Source organism: Leptosomus discolor, chromosome 11, assembly GCF_034619465.1.
Source record: "Leptosomus discolor isolate bLepDis1 chromosome 11, bLepDis1.hap2, whole genome shotgun sequence".
Taxonomy (NCBI): Eukaryota; Metazoa; Chordata; class Aves; order Leptosomiformes; family Leptosomidae; genus Leptosomus; species Leptosomus discolor.
Window position 1 is genome coordinate 11,353,418 of NC_141401.1, and position 23,212 is coordinate 11,376,629.

Sequence of the window (23,212 nt, forward strand, 5' to 3'; positions counted from 1 at the left end):
TCCACGTGCTCTGTTCACAGCTGCCTTATTGCACAGAATGGACAAAGCGTGCAAGCTCCAGGTCAGAGGGGACTTCTCTCAATTCAGGGGTCAATGACCTGACTTGCTTCCTACTTACTGTATGCTTTATCATGGAGATGATGAGCTTCTGAGCTTCGTTTATGTTAGAATATATATTTTCACAGCACCTGAGAACCCCCAAAGGGCAGTGTTTTTCCCTCTTTTAATAGAAAGGATCTCAGACCTGGACTAAGAATAATGTTAAAAGAAACCACAATTTTCAGCATCAAGAATGGCAACATGAAAAATCCAGAACAGGATTTTTCAGGGCATTTACTAGTGTGTTACGCGGCATCCGTGGTCACAAGAGAGGGCATCCTACAGTATGGCTGACTGACAGTTCAGAAAGAGCGCTTGACAGCAGCTGAAGGGTGAGCAGACTTCAAACCAGGCCATCTCCAATTGCCCAGAACAGCACCTGAAGCACAGTCACAGCACTGAGCTGAGGACAGGACTACTCCACTGCTTGGAAATCAGGCATCAGGGTCACAGATGAGCCACTCAGAAAGCACAGGATGCACACCAGAGACAGCTCTCTGCTGTGCTTTGCACGGAGGTGGGAAAAAACAAGCGTCTCATAGCTTCACTTCCGAAGCTTCACTTAGGAAGTGAAGCTACCAGCTTTGGTCTTTTCCATGCCTACTTCCAGGCCCTGAGCAGTCCTCAGCCAAACCTATTCCATCCATATATTTTTGAGCAAGAAAAACTCATGCTTGATATCTAAGTGTGTAGCTAAGGATCTTTCTTATCTCTTACAGGACTGAGACTCGTCATCTCAAAAGCCTCACTGAGGATACTAATGTCATCCAGATCTGGCAGTGCAAGAGAGTATGAAACTAGTGACAAGTTGCCCAGTCGTTCAGCTTCCCCACCGGTCCCAGAGTCGAATGAGACTGAGGCTGAAGGTTTGATATTTTATCACATGGATCTTTATGGATCAAAGGAGAGGTTTGATATCTTTCCTGAAGAGCTATCTGGTCAAGGAGACAGGTCTCTGGGGGATATGAGAAGGGAATCTGCATTGAGTAGCGAAAAATTTCAGCACTCACAAGAAGCTGGATATGACTTGGAAAAGGAGGTTGCAGAGTTAGCTAAGATGTATGGACTTGATGAGGATAAAGAAAAAGAGCTTGAGCTTCTTGGAGGACATCTGGAGATGGTGGAGAGCAGATGGCCACCTACTCGCACAGAAAAAGCGGGATCACAAGGCTCCATTTATAATGCATCAAAAAGCAGTTCTCCAGTGAAAGATCAAAGTCAAAGCACAAAGCAACAGGGACTGCCTGGTGAGGCTTCTCAAGATGAAGATCAGAGCAAAGCCAGAGCAGAGGATGAAGCTGAGAGCCCCATATGGTCCAGAGAGGGGCTTAGCAGTGGTGGCATGTCAGATGAGTGGAACAGTCAGGCTGTCAGTGAGGAGGAGGAAGCAGCAGATGTTTTTTGTTCTACCTGCAAGATGCCAATCCGAGCCTTTGACAAACTGTTTGGTGAGCACAAGGATCATGAGGTAGTTCAGCTTCCCAGTGCCGTTGAAAGTGAAAAGGTAAGAGTAATGCAAGTGTACTGCAGTGCCTCTAGAACTGCGTTCAGACATACTAAGAGTCATGCTGGGTGTTTTGGTAGGAGGAGATTCATAAAAACATGTGCAAGTTGGAAGAGCAGATTGCTCAGATGGAAAATGTTGCCAGTCACTTGGAGGAAATCTTCATCACTGTAGAGGTAAGGCATCATTTCTTGGGCTAACTTTGTGGTACTGGGCTTAGACAGTTTTGACAGTCTTAGTGTTCAATTGTTAATGAGGTGAGTAATTATGGTAATAGAGCACAGAGTAATCTTGAGGTTTGCCTAGGCTGAGGTATTAAGGAAAATTCACCCTAGTGAATTTTTTATGTGGACTAGTAAAACCACATTAAGCATCTGTACTTGCATTCAGAAATAAAATGGTCCCCACTCACTTAGTTTTAAATGGCCAAGGACCTGTGATCTGACTAGTCCATCCAGAGTGTACCCCTGGTGTTCGCTTGGTTTCATTTACAGAAGTGCCAGATACAGGCAAACCTTGGACCAGCTGCACCGAGCTGCAGCACTTCAAGGGTTGTGCTCCTGCTCAGCTGATATCAACTTGGCCCCAGGGGAAGGGGCCCAGCTGGCAGCAAGTCAAAGGGAAGCAGTAACTCAAGGCATCTACTGTCTTTTCTCTGCTACCTGTGGCACAGAAGGGCATCAGTGCCTGAGCAGTGGGCAGCTGTTGGCAATAAAGCCTTGCCTGCTCCTTAAGTCTTCCTCTCTAATGCTTTCTCCAGCAGCAAATGAGGATACCAGCATTAGCTGCTCAGCTGCCCCAGCACAAACCCGTGGATCCCACTGGGTTGCCGTGGTTTCTCTTATGGAATGATGTGCTTGACTGCATTGGTGGGAACACTTGTGAGATTATGGCTGGGATATATCCCTGGGCTTGGGTTGGAGACAGTTGCCTTGCATCATTGTTTTTATTATAATTTCTGATGGTTTTATGTCTGGAAACAAATCCAACACTCTTTTGTGCCTCAGTGGAGGTGAATGGTTAGAATAAACCCCTAAAATGCAAATTAGTCAAATTACAGTTTCTGTGTACGGGCATTGCCTCCCTGGAAAGGAGAATTTTAGGCAGACCTGAGTAAGATTTTTCTCTGGCTGACCTATGGATCAGGCCTGACACCGAGGAACAAATTCCCAAATGCCTTGCAGGAAAACTTTGGGAGGCAGGAGCAGAACTTCGAGGTGCATTACAACAACGCAGTGCAAGTGCTTGCTCAGAAGTACGAAGAACAGTTGGAAGCACTGGGGGAAGAGAAGAGGCAGAAGCTGGAAGCTTTATATGGGCAGCTGGTCAGTTGTGGGGAACATCTCGACACATGCAAGGAACTGACAGACGCAACCCAGGAGCTTTACCTGGAAAATGATAAAGTCAGTTTTATGAAGGTAAAGAGCTTTAACTGGCAAGGCCCCTTCTAAATGCTCTTTGCTGCTTTCAAGTAGTCCCCAGCTGGGAAGTCCCAAGTGGCTTTGTTGCTAGAGAGCGTTTGCGGTGCTTGGTCCATGGTGCTGTCACTGCTCCAGGTGCTTGTCATGGTGGCATTGGCTTAGTGGGGCAAAACAATCCGGCCAGAATGAAGAAGCAGCAGCAGAAGTTTGTAACTTGGATGCTCAATGATTTGTGAGTCCCACTGGGGTTCAGAGAGAAGATCTCTCTCTAAAAAGCCTATCTCTGGAAACTCTGGAAGCACTTAGTGTTCATTGCCTCGTGCAGGCTCAGCTCTCTGGCTCTATTCTGGGCTCACAGCAGGCAGGCTGATGCAACCACTTTGGAGGATGTTTCTTTTTCGTGCTTATTTTGTTGGAAAGTTCAGCTGAACAGGAGCTCCAAAGTAAATACATCAGGAGTTCCTGCAAAGTGATGGATGAATCCCACTGTTGAGGAGGTGTCAAGAAGTTATTTTTCTTTAGTAGGTAGAAAAAGAATTGGAAAAAAATGAGACTTTTTACTGCTGATGAGTGATTGCTCTAATCTGAGTTGTCCTGTGACTCAGGTGGATGAGAGCTTTTCTATAGCACAGCCACAGTAACTTCTGAACTGGACAGTAAACAAATCTCCAAACACCTCCAGTCTGCTCCAATGAATCAGCTTGCTGTGTCACTGCAACCTGCTGAGTTCTTTGGATGGGCTGACTTTTCCAGTTCCTCTGCATTTCTGGAATAACTTTATTTTCTCCTTAGCTTGTAAACAGTTTTGCATCAGCCATAGGAATCATTATTCACCAAGAAGTGAAAGCTCTTTATGAGAGATCTCAGGTGCTTAGGTTTCTCCAGGGACTGTACATCTGTCTTCTAGTAACGTGCAGTGCTCAGACTCCCTCCAGATAATTTCACTAAGTTCTTTTCCCCAGCAGTTGTTGGGTTTTGTTTGTGAAGGATCTGTTGGCACTTTGGACAACTGAGGAAGGATACAGTCTGGAATCTAGATGGGTAGGCACTGGTCACTGCCTGATATTGCACGTTATCTTGCTGTAAATTCAGCCATTTGGAACAGACAGTTAGGCATGGCTTTGTTCTCAGAGCTGGGTGAGAGCCCATTATTTCACTCTAAGGGCTGCATTTGGGACAATTGATGTAAGACAGGTCAACAGCATGATGTAGTCTAACTGGACTAATGCAAGAAATGTATCTTTTCTGTCTTTAACTCTCTCTCTTTTTTCCTACAGGCAGCAGTAACCATGGTTGACAGGTAGTGTCACAGTCTGGGATTTTGTGTCACATTTCTTCCTGCTAATTTGACCTGTTATTGGAGACACTTGCATGTTCTGGACTCCATTCAGACACACAGATATTATCTAAGCTACTAGAGCTATTGAAATCTTTAGTATTTCTGGTTTAAACTGCGGCAGAAAAAGTTGCTCTAAGAAGTTAACACTCAAAACTAATTTTGAGCCAATTTAAAAAAAAAAAAAAAAAAAAAGTTAAAGCATGAATAAATCACAGTTTTCAGCTTAGCCATAAAGAAATAATTTCAGTGACTGAGAAACAGAATTGCTAAAGATCTTGAAAGAAATGCTCTGGATACAAATCTGACTAAAACTGAACTCCCTAAATAGATTAGTAACAGGCTCATTTATGCATGAATATAGAGGGGTAGAAAGTCAGGAGAGCTCAAAACAGATTCTGAAAGATCTCAGAGCAGTTGGAAGAAGTCTTAAGGCACACTAAATCAATTGCAAAAAATATGCATTCAAACTGTCATCATTTATGAAAACACAAAGATACCCCCTTTGTTTCAAATTTATAACACCTAGAACCATGAGGTCCTGAATTAGTAACTGTTGTTCAAAAATTCAGTCACGGAAGTCATGGAGCTAATAGCTCACTTCCCACAGAGGGGTGCTGGGGAAACCTCACTCACCTGCTCAGTGGGCGCCCAGTGTGTGGCAGCCAGCTCGCTGCCTGAGCGGGGTGCACAAGTGTGGTCCCTCAGCCCCATCAGCATCCAGCTCTGTTTGTCATCTTGGAGCACTGAGCTGATGTATGGCCGTGTATCTCCCAGCAAAGGGCATGGGAAGGCCAAGCTTTGTACAACTATGAAAACATTCTTTTAAGGAAATAGCTGTTATTTTAGTTTGCTGTTCTTTTCCTCTTACCAATAGGTAACACAGAAAGTCATCTCCAACACTATGGTACTTCCAATTAGACTTTTTTTTTTTTCCCTACAATTACAGGCTGGAAGAATTCTTAAAGAAAGAAGTGAATTTAGAACTTTCAACACCGCCAGGCTTTGAAGAGCGCGTCATAGATTTCTCTGAAGTTGAACAACTAATGAACTCCATTAATACTATTCCAGGTACTCTTCCTACCTGATCATTATTTCAGACCTATTTACGTTTAGTTAGGGATATGTATTAAACAGAAGTCCATTACTTCTTTTCAAGGAGAATTGCAAAGGCAGAATCAGCTTCTCCCTAGGTTTCACTCTAGATTTTTTTTTGATTGCCTATATATACATAGGCACTGGAAGCTTTTTTTTTTTTTCATTTGTTTTCAGTGTAAGTTACCAGAACTGCCAAGTTTGGCCTTCCCTGCTTTTGCCGGATGCTTTCCTAGAAGACTCGCAAAGACTACCCCCTTCTGTTGAGTGTCAGGCATTCTTAGTTTGTGGTAACTTGTCTCACCTTGTAGTTGCTTGAACAAAGTAGAGAGGGACACCAGACTGCTTGAAACAACCTGCGTAGCTTCTCTCAAAAACCAGATTTCAGTGGCTTGTTCCTCTGCTATTTAGCAAATATTTTTCCTATTATCCACAGGAAACAGAGCAAAACCCAAACAAATTTATAATAATAAAAAATAATATTTTAAATCTTTTTTGGCATACCACAAATGATCAGAAAGAACAACATGCAGTTTTTATGCCCACACATTGTGTTTTCTGAAAGTAAAATAGCATTTGCTACTTGTTTGCTTGTGCTGCTGATCCCATGCTGTACAGCTTTTCCCTCATCTTTCCTCCAGAGGCTCCTCAGGCCCTGGGCTGGTCCGCAGCAGTGCAGCGCATGTCTCCTGGTGCTGCTGCGGGGCTGTGCTAGCTCGCTGGGGAACAGCAGCTCTCAGAGGCAGCGGGGGGTCAAGTTTACAGAGAAGGGTTAGGCTGAGGCTTATGTATTTTATTGTTCTGATTTTAAGCAAGACTAGTTCATACACCAGTGACCTGATTATTATCTGCAACTATTTACAGGGTCAGCTCCTAACTTCTCTCTGTGTGGGAGGAACATGAACCTATTCAAAACCCTAGGCTTTGCGCAAACACCTTTATGAGAGGAGAGGTGTTTGCCTGTGAACAACATACCATGCTTATACATTCAAACCCCGACCTGTTTTCCCCTCTGTAGCTCCTTGTGCCCCTGTGATCAATCCCCAGGCTCCCAATGCAGCGACTGGCACCTCACTGAGAGTTTGCTGGGGCCTCTTCTCAGATGACACTGTCGAGTGCTACCAACTGTGCTACAAACCCGTGAGCAGCGAGGGGCACAGTGATGAACAAGCAGGTAAGGAGGCCTGGACCCAAGGGGACACCTCAGCCCACCACTGGCAAAACCAGCTGATTCCAAAGTGCCTCTGGGCTTGCTGTGGCAACCAGCGCGCTTCCCGTGCACTCTTTCTGCCACCAAAACTATCATATCTGCCAGCAAACTTGCTGCTTCTGGCTTTGTCACTCTTCCCCTGCCAGGCCTGCCATGCTGCCAGCTGCAGCAGGACCCCTCACAGGAGGGACAGGACAGGGCAGCAGCTGGGATAGCAGGAATGGGAAGACAACAGTGGATGGAGTCAGATCTCAGCAGCAGCATTTCCTTTCCTGGAGGGCAGGCACTGTGTTAGGCACACATGCGCTGCATCCACTGCAAAGCACGGTATTTTTAGAGAGCAAATCGTATTATCGACACACCCACTGAAACCCCCACAGTCATTTTACAGTTTATCTCAGTGCTAATAATAGGCTATAACTCCCCATCACACACACACACACACACACAAAAAGAACCACAGAACCATCCTAAAATGTCCCAGCCTTGTGACAAAACTGCCTTTGCTAATAATATTCTTGCAGAACCTTTTACTGAAAACACCCAGTCACGTCTCCAGCTACAGCGGAAGCCAGTAGAGTGCCAAATGGCCAGTTCAGAAAGAAAAGCAGAACCTGTCCCAAATTTTAAGATGAAGAATGAGAAATGAGTAGTGAAATAGCTTCAACTTTTGTCCCACTGCTGGGATGAGCTGACCAGACAGCATCCCTGGAGTGGGAACATGCAGGGTCTTTTTAGAAAAAAATCAGTGACAGGTGGGTGACCTACCTTTCTGGGTTTCTTTTATGTTTTTTTTTTGTTTATTTTGTTTGGTTGGGGTTTTTTCTGAGTGACATGGCTTCTTCAGAAGCTGATGCGTTATCTGATTTATGCCTCCTTAGAGGAAGGTGTGGTGAAACAGCCTGACAGCTAATCAAAGTGTATGGAGCACAAGGCGCTCTCCTGAGCTCAGCACACAAAACAATGATCCTCATCTCCATTATTTGAGGCAGCTCTGGGGAAGGGTGTGTAACTGTGTAAAGGCACTGTAAATGCTTTGTTGTTTTCATTTCAGAGCATATGCTAAAAGTCAAAGAAACATACTGCACCATTACTAATCTGTTGCCGAATACACAGTATGAATTTTGGGTCAGTGCTTTAAATGCCTCTGGAATCAGTCCACCAAGTGAAAAAGCAGTTTATGTAACAGGTAAAAATATTTTATTCATACAACTATGTGACCTTCGTAGTGAAATTCACAGTCCTCTCTGAATTTTATGCCATTAATACTTTCTGGGCACTCTGTTTCTTCTGATAGAAGTCTACTGACTGCATGGGAATTGCCGAGTTTTGTCTGGAGAGCCTATCAGGCCAGTTGTCCCTGTCTTAGAGCACAGAGACAAAAATCACTTATTTAAATGCAAGCATGTAGAAGAGCTGGGAATAAGGCTCAAGTCCCCCAGTTCTGCCAGGTGGATGCCAGCCCTGCTTTTATTGGCGTGTAGGTATTTTGTGGATTCAGCTGCTATGCTGCCCTTTGCAACTGCAGTTCAGTCAAGCACATTTTGTGAAATCCTGACATAAAATTGAGCGAGTCAGCGTGAGACCTTCAAGCGCTTGTTCCAGGTGTCTTTGACATCTTAGAGCAGCGAAGAGATGCACTTTTATGACAAAGATAAAACCAATGATAGAAAGAAAATGGTTGTGTAATCAGTCTCCATGTTACTTCTCTGATTAATTCTCTTGGGACCTTTATAGTCCAAATTAAGTCTTTGAATAGTGCTGTTAATTGCCCTGCCTGCTGTTTATTGTCCATTGGAGAAGCAGGTTTCTTTAATGATATAGTATTAGCAAACAACTTGGTTCTATTATTTAAGTCTTCAAAGCATGTTTGTTGCAAACATCTTCAAGCACCAGCTTAGAATTGTTCTTTGCCTACTGTTTAGCTCCTTCACCACCTACCATAAAGAGTAAAAAGATCCGAAGCTGTGAAAATGCAGCACTGGTGTGCTGGGAATCTAGAGACATTAACCCTGTTGATTCCTACATGGTTGAATTGTCCAAGCTGACAGATGAAGAAAATGGCGATATTATTACTGAGTGAGTCACTATTCTATTGAGTCCCTGACCTGTAGAGATGTCATGTGGCATCTGACAGCACTAGGAATGCCCATGACCCTTTGGTGAATTCACGTTTATAAGTATTCCTCTTAGTAAAATTAATTGTATAAGTGTTAATTGAAAATTAGTATACAGGGGATGGGAAAAGGGCAGAAGCAGATGTAGAAATCTGCAGAGACTCTCTCTTGTCCCCGCTACTGACAACTGCAACAACTGCACAAGGTAGAGTGTTGATGGGTTACAAGAGAAGCTGATCATGTGATTTCTTCTTTGTTGTTCAGAAAAATAATCTCAAAGGCCTGCCTTTGTTCTGTACCCTATTGTTTTCCGTGGACTTATTTCCTGTAGATCTATTGTTGGGATTCCTAACTGCGAAGTCCTAATTCACCTCCAGCCAACCCAAAGCTATCGCATCTGTGTTAGAGCCCTAAACCTGGGTGGTTCCAGTGAAAGAAGTGAACCTGTCCTGATACACACCACAGGTACTGTATAGCTCGGAACAACTCCAGCAGCCTCTTGTAGCATCTATTATCTCAATAGAAAGATTCCTGCTGGTTTCAATGGCCTCTGGATCAGGCCCTCATCTCTTACATCTAATTACACACGTGGTAACCTTTCAGGAATGAAAAAAGCACTTATTGTAACAAAAAATGCATTGCTTCAGCTCTGTAACTTAAAATTATTTCTGTCCAATACATTTGATACTTGAAAGACAGTAATTTCTAAACTAAAACAAATTTTAAAAGACGGTATCAACCCAACGCCCCCAGATGTTGCCAGTTGCCAAGTACTGACACACCAATGAAGAAAGTTGTAGTAAGATTTTACTTCAGAGATTACTTTGTAATGATGCTGCTGCTGGAAAGTATGGCTGAGACAGTCAGTCAGCACTTTCTAGAGTCATCTGGATATGCAAAATCTTCCTCTGTATTAGATGTATTAGAACATCTCCAGCTTGGCTGGGGAAGCGCTGAGGCTGGTTCCCTTTATTCATCAGGAAAAAGGCAGTCCAGGTTTCAGCTGGAAGCTTTGCTTTTGACAGCTGACATAGCATTATCATCTCTGCTCTCAGTGCCGCACTGGGCAAGGATTAACCGTCTCCCCCAAAGAGAAGCTGGGAGCCCTTTCCCCTCCCAACCATCTAATCAAAGCTCGTTTTAATGAGTTACAGGTAGACACCCGTTTTCATCTTCACTGCTGTTACAATGACACTGCGGCTTCACTGGGGTGTCTCAAACCTCCCACATCACTCAGATGCGTTCACACCATAACCTGCGTCTCTTCTGCCCTTATCTTCTGTGAGACATTTGCAAATTCTGCTTATTCAGCAAGCTGACCACACACCCATTAATCTGCTAAAGGCTACATTTCAGTAAGGAATCTGTCTGCTACACATCAGTGACACCACAGAACAGAAACGCTCATTCTTAAATCCCTGGAGAGGAAGACTGTCATTGTGTTACCATTGTTTGAGTGTATTTCAGCTGCTTACATCAAACTCAATATTTGAAATTGCCAATTCTGCTTGCACAGCATGTGTTTGTTTTCAGCAGCACATGCCTGTAATTGCCCCGTCATTGTTTGTATTGTATTTGCATTGAAGGAACTTGCAGTTTGATTATAATGATTTCATTTGGGATTAGCATGGAGAGATTTATCTTCCCTGAGTCTACATTATGCAAACAGCTGATGCAGACTGATCTGTCAGCTGCAGGTGCTCACCTCCAACGCTGGGAATGGTTCTTACTGGGGTGGATACACAAACACCAACCCCAAACAGCAGCTGTGACGCATGTGGCTGCTCATCGGAGCGCGGTGCGTCAGACCTGCTCTCTGGAGTCTCCGGAGGGAGAAGGGCAGAAGTGCTGTCATCCTGGGCCGGCTGAGCTGACTTACCTCTCGGAGGGCTGGTCTGATGAGGAGGTGCTGAAGTATGAAGGGTGCTGCGAGTGACACCTTTGTAGAGATCCCTCCTCTTCAAACTGTGCCCAGCATTTTTGTGGAAGAGTGAGGCCATGGAGAGGCCTTTAAGCCCCCCTTCTCCTTTCAGAGATTAAAAATAGATCACTTCAGCCCTGAGGAAGGTGACTTGGAACTGGACAGTACATTGCAGGGAGGACCCCTTATATTTGAATAGTTGCTTCCTGCAGCTTTGAGCCCTGGCTGGGCTCAAAACCAGGTCAAGGCCTCTTTTCTGCTTTTCACAAGGCTATAACTAAACGGTGTTAAGCTATAAAACACCCATTCACTTTAAAAACTCCAATGGACAACGTTGTCCTCTCAACATCATGCACAGATTCCTTCCAGAGCACTGGCTTATCTTTTTGTGGATCCAAACATTTCACCACACCCTTGCTGCAAACCCTGATGGCAGGAGGAGCTGCTGGAGTTATCCTCAGGCATTTTCTCTTACAGGCACCTACTTCTGCCTTAACGAGGACACAGCCCATCCTCTGCTGGCAATTCTAGATGATGGATTTACAATTGCGTGCGATGAACTGGAAAACCCCGAGTGTGACCTGCCCGTCTATGATAACAGCTTTACAAGGTATACAGAAGAGTTTCTGTTGCAACTAACATGTGGTTTGTGGCTGCTTCACGCACAACTCACCTCTACCTTGAATTTAAATCCACTAAAAAGGTTTAGAGGAGCTAAAAAGGTATTGCAGCTCTCCTCACCATCAAGCCAAGCACCAACCAAGTAAAACTTCCAGACTGTATATGTGTGTAGTGTACAGTGGGTTTTCCTGTCTTGGTTTTTGCATAAGTGACTATGGTTGTCATCGGTTTTAGACAACTGCAAACATCTTTGTTGGTCCTCTTAAAATATGGGTTACTCATCTTTTATAAAATCAGATTTATTTTAAGGTATTTCAAGTTGGGCTCCTAAGATACCTATTCAGTTTGAAACGGTAGGCGTTTCCCACAGTTCCTTGGAGAGTCAATCTCCGTATCCATTTATCCAAGCCCCATAGTTTCACTGGGGTTATTGTTCTGACCACCATTACTGAACTCCCTGTGGCTTGCTGCCCTTTTCTGAGAATTTCCAGGGTGACTAATACATATTACCTACAACATCTCCCTTTGCACAATATGTGCACTGACTTCTATTAAATTCCAAAACTTTCTTCCCATGTAATTCTTTACAGAGCCCAAAAACCCTGGAAAAATGTCACAAGAAAAAAAATACTCTTAATACAGCACTAGTGGGATTTTTTTTTTTTTTAAAAAAGGCGTAATTATTAGGTTCTCTTAATTACAGTGATCCAGCACTTGCAACTTCCAAAACTTGAGGAGCTGCTCCTCTCTGCTGGCTGTTGCTCCCTCTCTCCTGCCCCTTCCTCTGCAGGCTACCAAAGTGATGGAGCCTTGTGCCCAACGTGCAGGAGTCTCTGCCCACCCTTCCTTGGGCTCGGTTTCACATGTGGACATTTGGGGCCTGGTTTTATGTATCTCTGTCCAATGGAAACCACCAAACACTCATCTGATGTAAAACTTGTTCACTACAGGAAATACTATGGAATGGGAAAAAAAAAATAAATCTATTGGTGCTTTTGGCACCTGACTCTCTTCTTTGAAAGAGGCTTGTGTAGTTCAAAGCACAGTTGGTCTGTTTGTTTTCTTTTCAAATAGATGCCAGGAAGTGTCTAATGGGGCTTTCAACAGTTCTCATTGATTTTGTGAGTTTAAATCTCTCTCTCCTAGCTGCTCTTTGGCACTTAAGCATCACTAGGAAGGTAATGCAAGTTTGTAAAGAGGATTACAGATGCAGCCAGCCACAATGATGTAAAACCTGCTTATACACATTGGGCACATTGAGCTAAATTTGAACAGGTATTTAAGAGCCAAAGCAAATGCTAAGGAAAGGAGAGGGATCTGAATACTTACCTCTTGCTGGAAGATCTAGCTGATACCATTTGGGCCTACAGATCTTACCTTCAAAAAAAAAAGAAAAAATTAGGCCCTTTGCCATTGAAATAAGAGAATCAGCTTGCCAAAATACATGTTTCCAGTCAGAACCACAGAAACAACATATAAGCAGGACAGGCATCTGCAGACACAGAATAATACAAGCCCTCAACTTAGTGCCTCCACGGAAATGCAATGTTGCTAGAGGGCTTGGTAGCAAACAGCTAGGAGATAGATGATTCTCTTCATTAAAGTCATCACGATAAGCCTAAATGGGATTTCATCCCACTTCCACAGGGTGCCTTTGTGTTTCACATAAACAGCCAGAGCTGGCAGTCATCTCGTTCTGAACTCGGGCTGTGTTTGATGCCGCTGTGAACTTTCAGAAGCATCCTTCATGCCAAGATAATGTGAGGGGGAAAAAAAAAAAAAAAAAAAAAAAAAAAAAAGGGAAGAAAAAGCTCCCAAGCCGAAATGACTAACACTCAGACTACAAGGAAATTACATCGCAAACTCTTCTTTCTGAAGTTTGTGTGATCTCCGAAAGGCTAATGTGTTTCCTAACCACAGCAGCTCCTATGGTCAGGCTCAGGTTTGCCTTGGTGGCTTTGCAACTCCCATTACTATGGTAATACTTTGTTCACAGATGTTTACCCATCCATTTTGCATCATTCCTTTTCCATCTCAAGCTGTAGCAACACAGCCTGAGTCCCAGTTTCAGCAGCCTTTAGGCTATTGCCAAGGCATCTACATGCACTTGCAATGAGCTGTACCCTTGCTTTAAGTGATTGCTGCTGAGGTGGCACAGAGTGCAGCTGTCTTGCTGTGCCTGCCCGTCCTTCCACATCAGACTCCCTGAATGCTGAGTGCAGCTCTTTCTCAGCATTGCCTAGAGGCAGATAAGCTCAGAGTGCCTGCCAGTAACATCCTTTGCCTTTGTAATTTACAACCTCAGACGACCCTACCACAGAAACACAGGTTGTGTGTGAGTCCCCATCCAAAACTGAAGGTATGTTTTGAAGCCTGCTATTCCCTGTAATGCAGCAGTGACAGCTAATGCACCGTGTACTTCTCCTGAGGAAAAGCTAGGGTGTAGTCTTACAGGATGCACGTTGCCCTCTTAAATCGAGTTAGGGTCTTTCAGAAGGATTTGGCATGGGTTATTTTCCCCAACTTTCTTGCTTCAGAACCTGTTTTTGCAGACTTGCATCTTGAAAGTGCCCAGCTCCTCTGACTCTGAGACTGTGCCTGTAAGTCAAGCTGAAGGGTCTCTCTGGTACATTGTCTTTGTCTTTCTTTCCTACACATCTTTTTAAAGAGTTACCTTCTACATGATTCCTATCATAAAGGCTAGGGACCACAGCCTACCATTAAAACTTTTCCTGGCCCAGGTTCTTAAGCATATTTAAAGCTCTCCTACGGTGTTTAGTTCTTGCTGGTCTCTCCAAACACAGCACAGGCAGGTCTCCTCCTCCTCATCTGCCCCAGGCGTTTCATGCTCTTCCAGTGCTCAGTTCCTGACGGTCAGCAACATTTAAAGCCCTGGGCTGTTTGGGAAGAAAATACGAAATCTGTAGTCTTTTCCCCTGCTATACTGGGGTGCACTCTCTTTTCTAGCAAGTAATAACTTTCCCAGAAAACCTGAGCAGCATAGGATGCTGTTTTCCCTTTTCCTGAAAGTGCCCAGGGCACTCATTTATACAAAGCTACCCACAGGTAAAAACAGGGTAGGTGTCACAAAGAAACCTGCAGATTCTGTGTCAGGTCCTCAGCATGTGAATTTCACTGTCGTCAAAAATCCACGCTGCACTGCTAAGGAGACAGGAAAAGTGGCTTTTGTTTATTGATATGTAACGTCAGGGTACATTACTTACCTAAACATTGTAAACAGCATTGCAGAGAGTCCCTGCCAAAGCACATATTCCTGTCTGTCTCCCACAGGTGTATTGGGATCCTGGGCAGTCTGATCCCATTTCAAGGAAAGCATTACTGGGAGGTGGAAGCTGAGGAAGATACTGAGTACAGAATTGGTGTGGCTTTTGAAAACACTCCCAGACATGGTTATCTGGGGGCAAACAACTCATCCTGGTGCATGAGACATATCATCACACCATCGAGGTAAGAGCTGTGGAGGCTACAGGAACACCTCCTACATGTACACCTGCAGGCAGAGCAGCAGGGAGCTCCTTGCAGGGGGCAGCCCGAGATTTTCTATCAAAGCCCAGACCCAGCACTTAACCAGAGGCCTCTGACATTCCACCGTTGGCACTGTGAACTGGTGCTGGAAGGATACAGGAACCTTTAAGCAAATCCTCCTGCTTAATGACATCCTCACATTGAAATAGGCAGTCCCAGGAACAAATCTGAATAAAATCTGCGTTACAGAAGTTAGCTGTAAAGGCCTTGGTTTAGGTCACAGAAACCCCAGTAGGAAGACAGAGAGTAACAGATCCATGTAATGTGGAAACTGCGTATCTGGCTAAACCCAGTTGTATGCAACTGGTTTTGATCTCCTTCCTACTTACGGAAGTACTGAACAGCCACACCAGCAGGCAGAAATGCCAGCTCTCCTCATGCCTCAGCTGAACCTGCTGGCTCTCAGCCGGACGCCATTGCCTTTGACTCCTGTGCGAGATTCAGGCACCCTGTGAAGCATCCAGGAGCAAGAGAACAAGTCACCCCCCCAAGCAGCCCCGAGCATTGCCTCCGGCCTGTCCGAATGCCTCACTGCTCAGCCTGCAAGGGTTGCCAGGGTGCTGCTGGGTCCCCTTGAACAGGGAGCCTGGACACCAGTGTCCCCAGCACGCACAGTCAGTAAGGATGGCATAGCATGGGCCCAAATCTGCCTGTCCTCTGCCAGCTGGTACGCAGGGAGGTTTCAGATGCAGCTCCGTTGGCTGGAGCACACACTCCTCCCCAGGCACCTGCTGCTCTCAGCTCCCCAGCAGTTGGCCTGCCGCGTCACCGGCATCCTCAGCAGTGCTGGCATTCGCCTCCCACGCAGCCAGAAATGCTGCTTAATGAGGGAGACCAAACCCACTGACGCTAATGACTCTCCCAGGCACTGCAGGCGGGCCGATGTGATTGCCTTGCTACGCTGAGCTAAGAGCTACACTGAGGTTTGTTCTCATTCTTCTGGAGCAAGGAGCATGGACTTCAGAGAGACAAGGGAGACGGGCCATTGCTCAGTTTGAGTCACTGTCATACCCATTTCTGCAGGGAAATCTTCTCAGGTTTGAATGGTGTGGGTGGAGGAGGCGGTTAGTGAAGAAGCTGGCCCTTATGAAATGCCAGATAACTCACTCCAGCTGAACAAATCTTCTCGTTTCTGCTCAGGAAGTCACCTGTTTCCATAAAAGTCTCATTTTTGGTTGCAGTGTGTCACACTAGGGAGAGCTGTTTGAGTAACTTAGAGGACCTCAGCATTACTCGGAACAGTGAATACAGGGGGAAGAAGAGGGCCGCCTACATGACAAAGCTGCTTACGTACAGTGCACCTTCCCGGCCTCCAATAATCCAGTGTTGGAATCACAATTAAAAGACATCACCCTCTAGTAAATGAGCAGGAAGACTGGAACTTCTCCATCAGCCGGCTGAGCAGGGTGGTTTTGTAGGAAAAACAGCCAGAAACGTCATTTAGAGAGTGGGGGTTAAAAAATTATGTCCCATAGTCTGGAGGACGCCTAGCCATGCTGTGAGTCAGGCAGCCTCTGCCCAGGGGATTACGCTCCCTCCTGCTGCTGTGAGGGTGGGCATGAGCAGGTTGTGCAGGGCTGGCAGGAAAGGGGCTCTACCACAGGCGCTCCGGGAGCAAGCGGGCAGCACGTCCTGGAAGGATAGGGCCGAGTCCTCTTGCTAGCTCCCTCCCTGGCAGTGCCTACAGCTATCCAGAGGCAGGGCTGAGGAGAGGGCAAGCCTTGTTCTGGGACAAGCCTAACAGAGCACAGCTGCTTCATGGAGGAGGGGACAACTTCAGGCTAAACCTAGTCACGCAAGGCTGCGCCCCCCGATTTACAGGACACCCACGCTGCCCTCCGAGACACAGAAAAAACCTGGAAAGTCTCACGTTGTGCTCTGACCTTGCCCGTATCTCAGGGCCACCACCCATCCATTCGCAGCCGGACTGGGCTATGGAACAAGAGGCCCGTGACCCGGCTCAGGCCGGCAGGGCTGAGCGCTGGGGGTAAGGCCGCGCGGCAGCGCAGAGCACCCTGCTCCTCAGCAAGCACGGCCGTTGCGCAGGGAAGGGGGTGGGACTGGGGCAGTAACCGCAGGGCACACAGGAGGGACGGGACTAAAGCAGGAACAGTTCCATGCCCTGGAACGCACCCCTGTGCACCAAGCCCTTCCCTTTGAGAGCGGCCAGGGTGCCCTCAGGTTTTCTGTCTCTTTCTTGCCTACAGGCACAAGTACGAATTCCTGCACAGCGGAATGACACCAGATATCAGAATTACTATCCCTCCCAGAAGGATTGGTATCCTGCTGGACTACGAGAACTGCAGACTGTCATTTTTCAATGCAGATATTGCCCAGCACCTTTATGCATTCAAGTCCCACTTCCAGCATTACGTCCACCCCTGCTTTGCTCTGGAAACACCTGGTATCTTACGGATACATACTGGAATTGCAGTACCCCCGTGGACTGCCCTCCATTAACCTTTGTTCTGCACCTACCACATCTACGTGTAACCTGCACCGAGCCATGCCCTCTTCCAGCGTTAACTGCTCCATCACGCTCCCTACAAACCAGCTCGCTCCCAAGAAAGAGCAAAGTAACACTGACCCAAAACAGCCGCCAGGCCTGCACCCTTATGACAGTTTCTGTCCTCATAGGCAGGACCTTAGCAGAAAACCATTATGGTCACAGGATCCATCAGCATCCCAGAATGGTCCAGTTAGAAACGGACACCATCCTTCTCAGAAGTGACACTGTCACCAAGTAGCAGTGGCTGAAAACACTCCAGCCACAAAGCCAATCTCACAATCAAGTGTTCTTGTTGCTACAGGAAGTCTGTGACACAAGATAATCAAATGTGCCTCCCTTGTGTGTGAACTGTTAGTGCCCACCATACAGAGCGAGGCTTTTTGAAACACCCAAGCGTGCACTACAGCTGAAATATTAAAAGACATTTCTACAGAATGCCCATGCTCCTCGTTCATTCATCCAGGGGGAAAAATCCCAACCAAACCGAGGCCTTCTGCAGTGCTTGATTGCCCCTACAGAGAAACCTAAAGCATCATTTTAGCTTGTTCTTTTTGGCCACACTCACCTCCACTTGGGTATATCCTCCACACTCACAGGTCTCCCCCCTGATGCTGTGGCCTTGAACCTTTGGGTGTCCGGGGGCGCAGGAAGTACTCTGGCCCAGCACTCAGCTGAAATGTCCTTGTTCAGGTTTCATTTCCAGATGCCAATCACAGAGGCACTGCCTGTCAAGCAGCCTCTTTCGTGTATGTCAAAACTACCCTAATTCAATCAAGAGGCATTAACAGATAAACTCTTCCACAGATTTATTGCACATTTGTTACAAAAATCATTGGTTGAAGTTTCCATTCTAGGGGATAGTCAGGAACAGGCAGCAGCCTCCACAATATAGTCTCTACACACACACACAGCCTGGCAAAACCAAAGAGATCTGACGTAGAACCGTGTGCCGAAAGCTTGTCTGTTCTTCCCCAAATAACTTCAAAGAATCCTCCTCCAAACAGGCTTTGCAGCAACCATCAGAACAGGAGCTGAATATGTCATGGCAGTGATTAGTGCCATCGTCTCTGAGATCTACTTGATTTGCAAGCCTCAAAGATGGGTTTAGTGACACCGAGCTATGTAAGTACAGGGTCATTTCTTGGCCTACCAGGAATGCAAAGATTTCCAGGGCAGACTGCGGTCACTTTGTCAGACCTCCTGTAAGGCAGGCCAGAGACTTCCAGCTGCCTTGTCTTGCAGTGAGCACAACTACTTGGGTCCACCAGAAACAGGCGACTCAGCCAGCAGCCACTGCCAAGGCAGAGGGCAGAGGTGGCCATGTCAGCCCTGCTGACCTTGGCAAGGCCCCACCAGAGAACAGCAGCTCAAGCGTACAGGCCAGGGAATGAAGTGGGGAGAAAGCACCGTTCTTTGCTTAAAAACGTATGTCTTGATTCAGGGTCCAACGCCCACCCACTGGAACATGTTTTACCTTTCTCTGCTAAAAATCGAGCGCCACACTCTTCTTTTCAACTAGATCTCTGAAACAGTAAAACAGGCAGGTACCGGAGCAGAGGCATGAGGATGTCTGAACCACCCAACAAAGCCTTTAACGCAGAAAGGCTGCTGGTGAAGAAAGCAGATGTTCTGCTGTGAACAGTCTCACTGCTCCCCACCAACAGTTCTCACCTCAAGTGTTTAAACCAAACCTGCATCCTGGCACCAGGATTCACCTCAGATGACACAAGAACCCAATTAAAATACTTCTCAGCGGGTGAACTGCCCTGGGAGTCCCCAAGACTTCACAGCCCTCTCGCAGGGCTGCTGCAAGGACAGACTTTCTAAGCCAAACGTGAGGTGGTCAGACGCCCTTGGAGGGGGACTCCGCGGGTACCAAACAGCTCTGTCGTACCGTGGCCAGCTTGACGGATCTGTTGGAGAACGCAGGAACGGCAGCTGAGTATGGAGCAGCCTGCTCAGCAGAGTATGACTCCGCAGTCATCGCCAGGCATGGTACGGGACAGCTCAGGCAGCAACAGAACTACCCGAAAAAAGAACAAATAAGCAGTAATTGGCTACTAGATTAAAAACAATATGGGAAATGAGGTTGCATGTTTCTGTTTAATAACAGCTGCCAGCAATAACCCAAGCATTTCCTCTCTCAGGAATCCCAACCCTGTCACTTAAATATTGGTACAGCAAAGGAAAAGGCATAAACAACCTGCTTTTTTTAAAACCAGCTGTCCCTGTGACTTTACCTTTACAGAAATCTGTTCCAGGGAGGCCACCACTTCCACTGCAGGGTCTATCGATCAGACCAGTAAGGCACCCAAGCTGGAAGTTCACATCAACCTCATCTTTCTGTGTAAGTCCCCCAGACGGGGAAGTGCAGCACATCTGTAAGACTGTGAGTAAGGGCCAAACCCTCAACAGAACTGGAAGCTGCATCTGACAGGAAAAGCGGAGTCTCCTACTGAAGCTAAAGGGCATTAGCAGGCCAACACCAAGCATATTCGGTTGGTCTGGAACCCTGGGTATAGCACTCACCTTGGAGAACTGCGTTCAGCTGTCAATCAGGGAGCTACTTCTTTGCATTGGAAGGGGTCTCAGATGAGGCAAAACCAGTTCTCCGGTCCGGCCTGTCCACAGGAACTCTGGCTCACTGCTGCACTAGATCACACGAAAGGACAAGTCAGTTAAAAACGAGTTGTACTTGTCTCCTGACAGTAAGTTACGTGCTGCAAGATACATTTCTCCTGGTACCTGTTGGCGTTTTCCTTCCTTTTCACTATGTGCATTTACTGCCACACAGCAAAACTAATCTTCCGTGAAGGACAGGAGCTCATGCCTAAATCTCTGGTACCAGCCACCTGAACCCCACAGGGAGCCCCCATTTGCAGCAGTGATCTATACATCCCTGCAGAACCTGCAGCAGCAGGAACTGCCAAAGGGAGGGATACCCCCAACCACGGCTCATCCAGCAGCTAACTGGGGACTTTGCCAGGGCTGCCCAAAGGCCCTTGGGCTTAGAAGGAGCTACCCTCAAACCCTTTTAGGGCAAAAAGGGTATTTTTTCCAATTCCCTTCTGTTCCCTCTTGATTTATAGTATCAGTACACGTTGCTGCCACTGGAGGGCATGACACAAAGCCCTCTCACAAGGCTGCACCGGTTATTAACAGGTTTACACAAACCGTTTATGGCTAAACAGACCGCGAGCTTCCAAACTCATTACCATAATCCTTCAGCACGTCCAGCGTCCCTCCTCACCCAGTCCTGGAGCCAGGAACAAAGGGACCCACGGGCCTTTGAGCAAACACACGCATGAGACCATGTCAAAAGCACAAATACAACAGCCCTGAAATACGGTTTAGTGTGTTCGAATCAAACCAAAAACGCCCACCACTTTCTACAGAAACACCTGACACTTAACTTGCTCCCTCTAATTGCCACTAGAACCTTGTAGGCAGACGAAGTAGGTCCTGACTTTCTCTCACAGGCAGGCCTTGCTCTTCCACCGTTTAATTTAGGAGGATAGTATCAGTGGAGCCAGTATAAAGTCACTGGCTCCACTTTCTTAGTCCTCCAGATGAATCTCCAGAAGAAACTCCCGGGAAGTCTCAGGAGCTGACTGTGCTCTCCTGAAGGAGCCTGCACAGCCTAACCACCCAGCCTGCCCAGCAGCTCCCTACTCCTGCCCTCAAACCTAGCTGCATCTTTGTGGCTGCCCACTTCTGTGTTCCAACAGCAGCCGCGTTACTCAGGAGCAATACACAGCGAAGCCGGCAGGGACCCTGCAAAGGTCAGCTCAGCACCTGGGCTCCACGGACCCACTGCACAGTCCTGGGACAGCCCAAGACACAATGCTGGCTTTTTGTTAAAATCTTCTCTCTGTTGCATTTACACCGGTGTGCTCAACCACCAGTATATACTGGGACTCGGCTGTCCTGGACCCAGCTTACTTAAACCTTCTCCAAGCAGGTTATGTTTTAAACTTTGCTTGTTCTGACGCCAGCAATACCGAGGCCACGAACTGCTTCATCCAACGCCTGCAAGAGGCGGCCCTCTCCGCCGAAACGGTGCTTATCCCACAGCCAGAGCGGAATACAACTGTTTTTCCGCAGACGCAAAGCTGCGGGTTAAACACATCCCCAGGAAGGCTGCCGCGGGAAGAAGGGGTCTCGGGCCACGCCACAGAGCCCAGTCCCCCGGCAGGCCCTCCTCACCCAGCCAAGCCCTGCCTGCGGGCGGCAGGGCCCGGCGGGCGCCGCAAAGAGCCCGGGCCGGGCAGCGCTCACCTGCCGCCCTGGGTAGCGAGCTGCGGGCAGAACCGCCTCTCCGGCACGGCCGCGGGGATGTCCAGGCGAGACGCGCATGGCGGCGGCAGACCCTGTAAGGCGAAACACGAGTAACGGAGACGGCCGCAGGCAGGAGGCGGCGAGAGCCGCGGCGGCTCCTGCTGTGGGAGCGGGAAGGCCGGGCCTCGCAGGGCGCCGACCACGCAGGGGTCCCGCTCCAGCGGGAAGGCGCGGCGCGGCCCAGCCCGGCTCCACCGGGCAGCTTACCCTCCCCGCGCCGCCGCCGGGTCGCTCCGCGGGGCCTTTACGCGACCTGCGAGTGGAGCGAGGGTGAGCACCGCCATCCCTCACAGCCGCCGCCATGAAAGCTCCGCTCCCGCCTCGCCACGTGCCCCCGCCATTTCCTGCGGGCGGAGGCCCCGCCCCGCCGGGAGAGGCCGCGCAGCGCCGCTTCCTGCCCGGGCGCGGCGGGGGGCGGGCGGGCCGTTGCCGCCGGTCGGGGGCGGCTCTTTCTTCGCTAGAACAAACACGACGTTACAGGCGGGCAGGGGCTGCCGTCCCTTCGCCGGTGTGGCCGGGGCGCAGGGCGTGCTGAGACAGCGGCCTCGGCGCGGTCCCCGCCAGCCGCTGGGAGCCCTCCTGCCGCGGAGAAAGGGCGGCTGCGGGGGCGGTCGGGGGTCGGCGGGAGCCGCCGGGTCGGCGCCTGCGGCGGAGGCGGCTGGTTTGGGACGGCACAGAAGCTCCAGCCGAGCCGTAGGGCCCGTCGCAGCTTCAGTAACGCACCATCTTCCCGAGAAGTACCTGACCAGGCCGGGCCCACCGGCGCGGCACCCTGCCTGGCCACCGCCCGGGCAAGGGAACGGCTTTTTCCCGCTCGCCTCTTGCAGCCCTCTCCCAAGCGCCGCCATCTTGTGCCACACCTGCTCATCTTGTCTCCTTTCCTGCCGGCAACAAGTGCCCGATCCTGCGGATTTCAGCACGTGAATAACATCCTGCGACTGGGTTGCGAGTGCTTTCCTTAGCCCCGGCCCCGCTCCGGGCACAGCTCTGGCCGGGCTGAAGGAGAGCCGCCAGCTCTCGGCAGCAGCAGCAGTCAGCGGGTTTCCATCGGCGGGGCTGAGGCCATGACAAAGCTGCTGAGTTATCTCAGCCCCTGGGGCAGGTGGTCCGCAGCTCCCAAATCCGCCTGCGTGGGCCCCCACCATCCAGGCGGGGCTGGGGCAAAAGTAGCATGTAGAGTCCCTCTACTTGGAGGTATTTTGCAGCCAGTTGGATACACTCAAGTTTTCTCTCAATCTCTAAACAAAATTCCTTATGTTCCATCTAGTGTTGGAAGGCACGTGGTCAGGAAATGCCTGGGGCCACCCCAACGCCTCCTGCCCTGCCCCACTCCCACGCTGAAAGTGGCAGCTAGGCTACTGCAGTAACGATTGATTGTGCTTGTGCAGTGAGAGTCAGATACATTTCACGGCCTATGTAATAAAATGCTTGATGAAATGAACATTGAGTAGCCTTGCCATTTGAGTTTGTAAAGCTTTCTTGTAGCAAGAGTCAG

General features: G+C 48.1%; 1 protein-coding gene and 1 non-coding gene across 2 annotated transcripts; one reads left to right on the plus strand and one right to left on the minus strand.

Annotated features, from left to right (window-relative positions):
- Positions 1-859: 859 nt before the first annotated feature.
- FSD2 (fibronectin type III and SPRY domain containing 2) lies at positions 860-17,330 on the plus strand. Its single transcript, XM_009961033.2, has 12 exons — positions 860-1,603; positions 1,684-1,779; positions 2,788-3,021; positions 4,302-4,324; positions 5,310-5,431; positions 6,474-6,629; positions 7,720-7,854; positions 8,591-8,744; positions 9,114-9,247; positions 11,181-11,313; positions 14,616-14,792; positions 17,078-17,330. Exons 1-12 carry the CDS (start codon positions 860-862, stop codon positions 17,328-17,330), a joined length of 2,361 nt encoding a protein of 786 aa, XP_009959335.1.
- Positions 17,331-20,817: 3,487 nt separating this feature from the next.
- Positions 20,818-20,948, minus strand: LOC147414695 (small Cajal body-specific RNA 15). The gene has a single exon (XR_015183835.1).
- Between the last annotated feature and the right edge of the window lie 2,264 nt (positions 20,949-23,212).

Coding starts and splice junctions, on each gene's coding strand:
- FSD2 (XM_009961033.2), top strand. CDS start 860: ATGTCATCCAGATCTGGCAGTGCAAGAGAGTATGAAACTAGTGACAAG. Junction 4,325..5,309: donor GCAGTAACCATGGTTGACAG/GTAGTGTCACAG, acceptor CTACAATTACAG/GCTGGAAGAATTCTTAAAGA. Junction 14,793..17,077: donor CATATCATCACACCATCGAG/GTAAGAGCTGTG, acceptor TCTTGCCTACAG/GCACAAGTACGAATTCCTGC.